The 3,169-nt window shown below is 34.8% G+C and overlaps 1 protein-coding gene across 1 annotated transcript; it reads right to left on the bottom strand.

Annotated features, from left to right (window-relative positions):
- Nucleotides 1–457: 457 nt before the first annotated feature.
- Nucleotides 458–2,940, bottom strand: LOC111366512 (GDSL esterase/lipase At1g29670-like). The gene is made up of 5 exons (XM_022987252.1): nucleotides 2,544–2,940; nucleotides 2,309–2,433; nucleotides 1,791–2,036; nucleotides 1,079–1,322; nucleotides 458–835 (listed from the first exon to the last, which is right to left on the bottom strand). The coding sequence occupies exons 1-5, from the start codon at nucleotides 2,782–2,784 to the stop codon at nucleotides 615–617; spliced, it is 1,077 nt and encodes a 358-aa protein (XP_022843020.1). The 5' UTR covers nucleotides 2,785–2,940; the 3' UTR covers nucleotides 458–614.
- Between the last annotated feature and the right edge of the window lie 229 nt (nucleotides 2,941–3,169).

Genomic DNA, 3,169 nt, shown 5'->3' with positions numbered 1-3,169 from the left:
ATATTCATCCAGGGGTAATGACTTATCCTTAACAATAACGTATGATGATATTGAATTTTATTGGCACAAAAAAGGCAATTTAAATATTTCTTAACGAAGTGATGGTAGTTCGTTTTTTTTAGTATTGATTAGATTCTAATTTCTTAATCTTCTGGAAGTCAATTAAGATGTCGTTTGGATTAACTTTTTAATTGATTATTTTTACTTTCAATAAGCATAGTCAACAAAAATGTTATTTTTGCTATCAAAAATGTTATTTTTACCGAGTATTTAATCACAGAATCTTTTAATCAAGAATTTAAAATGATATTTTTACCTGCCATATCGAATCCGGAAATCAAAACCACAAATTTTATATCGACTGTGGTCATGTCAACTCCAATTTATCAAACAAGTAATCGGGCATTGACTTGAATTTAAGTATATCAACAATACCAAAACAACTCCTCACACAATATACAAATACAAACTATGAAAAAATCATTATATTGGAGCCAAGACAATGGTTTTTATCCATGACAATCGTTTACATGAAATATTAACTTTTACTTCACGAAAAGACAAATTTCTTGTAGACCATACAACATATTGAAGCCAATAATATACTGTAGAAATCATAACTTTAATCGAATCAAGGTTTGAATGTCAAAGGGATATGCATCAGAAGATAGTAACGAAGTGTATGCTCTTGTTGCCACTAGCAAATTTACAGTTTCAGGAGGATGAAAATTATCAAAGAACAGATGCAATGGCCTGATTGGGCATGGATCTTGTCCAGGAATGCACAGTCCATCTGTCGATACTTTGCAGCACGGCGAACGGAGAATTCTCATAACTGAAAATGACACGCCAAGAACGTATAAGTCGACACATCATAATTAATAGGAAATTTGCAACGGATATCTCAAGCTTTTCAAAATATGCCTGAGGCGTTAAAATCTTCTATTCTTAGCATCTACATTCCTAAGAAATATTTAGCCAGGCTAGGCCGTTTCGAGTCTCTGTACAACCAGTTCGGTTGACCCGATTACGTTTGTTGTTACATAAATAAGTTGCAGAAATGCGGATTAGTACTTACCAAGATCTGAAAGAAATCCTGACATGATTTCCATGGCGTTTATATAGATAAATTTTGCATCTGTCAAGTTTTTATTGAGGTCATCAACAAGAAGCTTCAGCTTGTCATTGAATAATTGAACTGCATGGTTTACTGAATCAACACAAACTGATCCATTAGTCCCCATAGCCAACATTGCTGGAATGCAACCTATTGGACCAAGCCCAAAAACTGATACTTTTCTTGCACCATAATTGTACAAAGTCTGCCATGTAAATAGATGAAATTACTAATTAGAGCCTCATAAACATGTAAATTTGTTGAGATTTAGAAAACTTAATTCCATGTCATCGAAACCAATAAAATTGAGGGCAAAAAGACACAAAAACACGTAAAATTTATATTTCGTCTCAATGTGAGACTATGTCATCTTCCATGTCTACTGTAATTCACTTTATATAAACTCTAATGACGGCTTTTTATTTATCAAAAAAAAAAACTGGGACAAAATCGAAATTAGAAGTGTGAAATTTCTAAACTATCCTTGATGAAAATTTTGTTTGAGGAGTACAGTGTATAATGACAATAACTAGACTCCACAACTTAGCAAAACTACCCATATTTTTGGGTCAAAGACGAATTGTGCCAGGCAGACTGTATGGAACGACATGTTGTGCCGAGCATGTCGGTATGTAGTGAATCTAATTATTTAAGATGGAAGAAATATACCAACCTTTAGCTGCTGTGAATATTGTTGAATTAAGACAGTGGCATATTGATCTGGTGTATATAATCTGCTTGTTGAATAACTCTGTGGTATGTAGTAGTTGTTTATGTAATCGTTACTGCCAATTACAAGCGTGTATAGACATTTTCCTAGGTGCCGTTTGGCTGCAGTGTCGTTTCCAAGAAGAAGAACGTTGCGTGAAACTGTAAGTTTGTGATTTAACAACTGCCTGTCCAAACTGATCCTATCACCCTGCCAAAATAATAATTAAAAAGAATTAATTTTCTTAAAGATTTCGAATGCAAAAGTTGCTCGGCCGAGCCACCCAAGCTCGAAGTAGCCTGGATGCATTAGCCCGGGACATGAGGCTGTGAGTCGACCCACGCTGGTTCCAAAAGTCTAGCCATGTTACCCTAGTCGCTGGACCGACCCAAAATCAGCCTGTGTTACGTTTCTACTTAACAAAATTTCTTTTCATGTTTGGACTCGCAAAATATTTCATAGATATATAGGTTAATATTTACCAATTGCTGGCCTGTCTCGCTTCGAATTCCCGCCGATCCCGACCCATAGTTGACACCATTGATGAAGTCCCGACCTTGTGCTGTTGCAAAGGGAGGGATACAATTTTCGAATCCCAGAAGCTTAGCTGCAAAAGGGAGTTCACTTAGCAAATTCTGTAAAAAAATATAATTGATAATAAATATAAATTGTCTGAATAACATGTTACGCGCACGTACGACAAGGCGAAATACGAACCAAGAATGTCAGCTGTATTTCGACCATTAGTGAATCTGCCGGTCGGTCCAAGCGGAAAATCGATTCCATAAGGTAGATAGTTCACCTTTGCCTGTGTTACAAGATCATTATTATTCCCATTATCAACCAGTGAGTCTCCAAAAATGAAGAAGCAAGGAACTTGTGATGCCCCAATTGTAAATGGCAAAACTAGGACTGAGAGAATAATCAAAACAAAACATATATTGTGTAAATAAAACATTTATAAAAATATATAATGCAATAGGACTTGCTTATGAGTTTTTAAAATAGAAATTGAATTTTGAAAAATAAGTGAAAAACAAATTGCTTAGTCGGATTGAAAAAGAATATAGGGAGAAACTCCAAAGGCAAGAGACTAATCACATAAGCATTATGCACTAAACGTTGCTTATGAGTTCTTTCTTATAATGGCAATTGGATTAAAAATATAAAAATAAAATAAATGGACGGGTTGACAAAGCTTACACTTCACTTATTCAACTCTTCCAGCTCGTAACAAACCATGATTTCCATGTGGGACAAGTCACTAAGATGGACCAAAAACTTGAGTTTTAGTAATCCATAAAATAATTGGGATTAGTCAACACGATTAGGCATTATAATAT

Source organism: Olea europaea, chromosome 18 (genome assembly GCF_002742605.1).
Source record: "Olea europaea var. sylvestris chromosome 18, O_europaea_v1, whole genome shotgun sequence".
Taxonomy (NCBI): Eukaryota; Viridiplantae; Streptophyta; class Magnoliopsida; order Lamiales; family Oleaceae; genus Olea; species Olea europaea.
Note: the sequence above shows the minus strand (reverse complement) of the source record. Positions and strands in the feature narration are given on the sequence as shown.

Bases quoted from the DNA above. Each gene is read 5' to 3' on its own strand.
- LOC111366512 (XM_022987252.1), bottom strand. From the start codon at position 2,784: ATGTTTTATTTACACAATATATGTTTTGTTTTGATTATTCTCTCAGTC. The intron at 2,434-2,543 runs GTTCGTATTTCG...TCCCTTTTGCAG, and splicing joins AAATACAGCTGACATTCTTG to CTAAGCTTCTGGGATTCGAA. The intron at 1,323-1,790 runs GTTGGTATATTT...TTTACATGGCAG, and splicing joins AATATTCACAGCAGCTAAAG to ACTTTGTACAATTATGGTGC.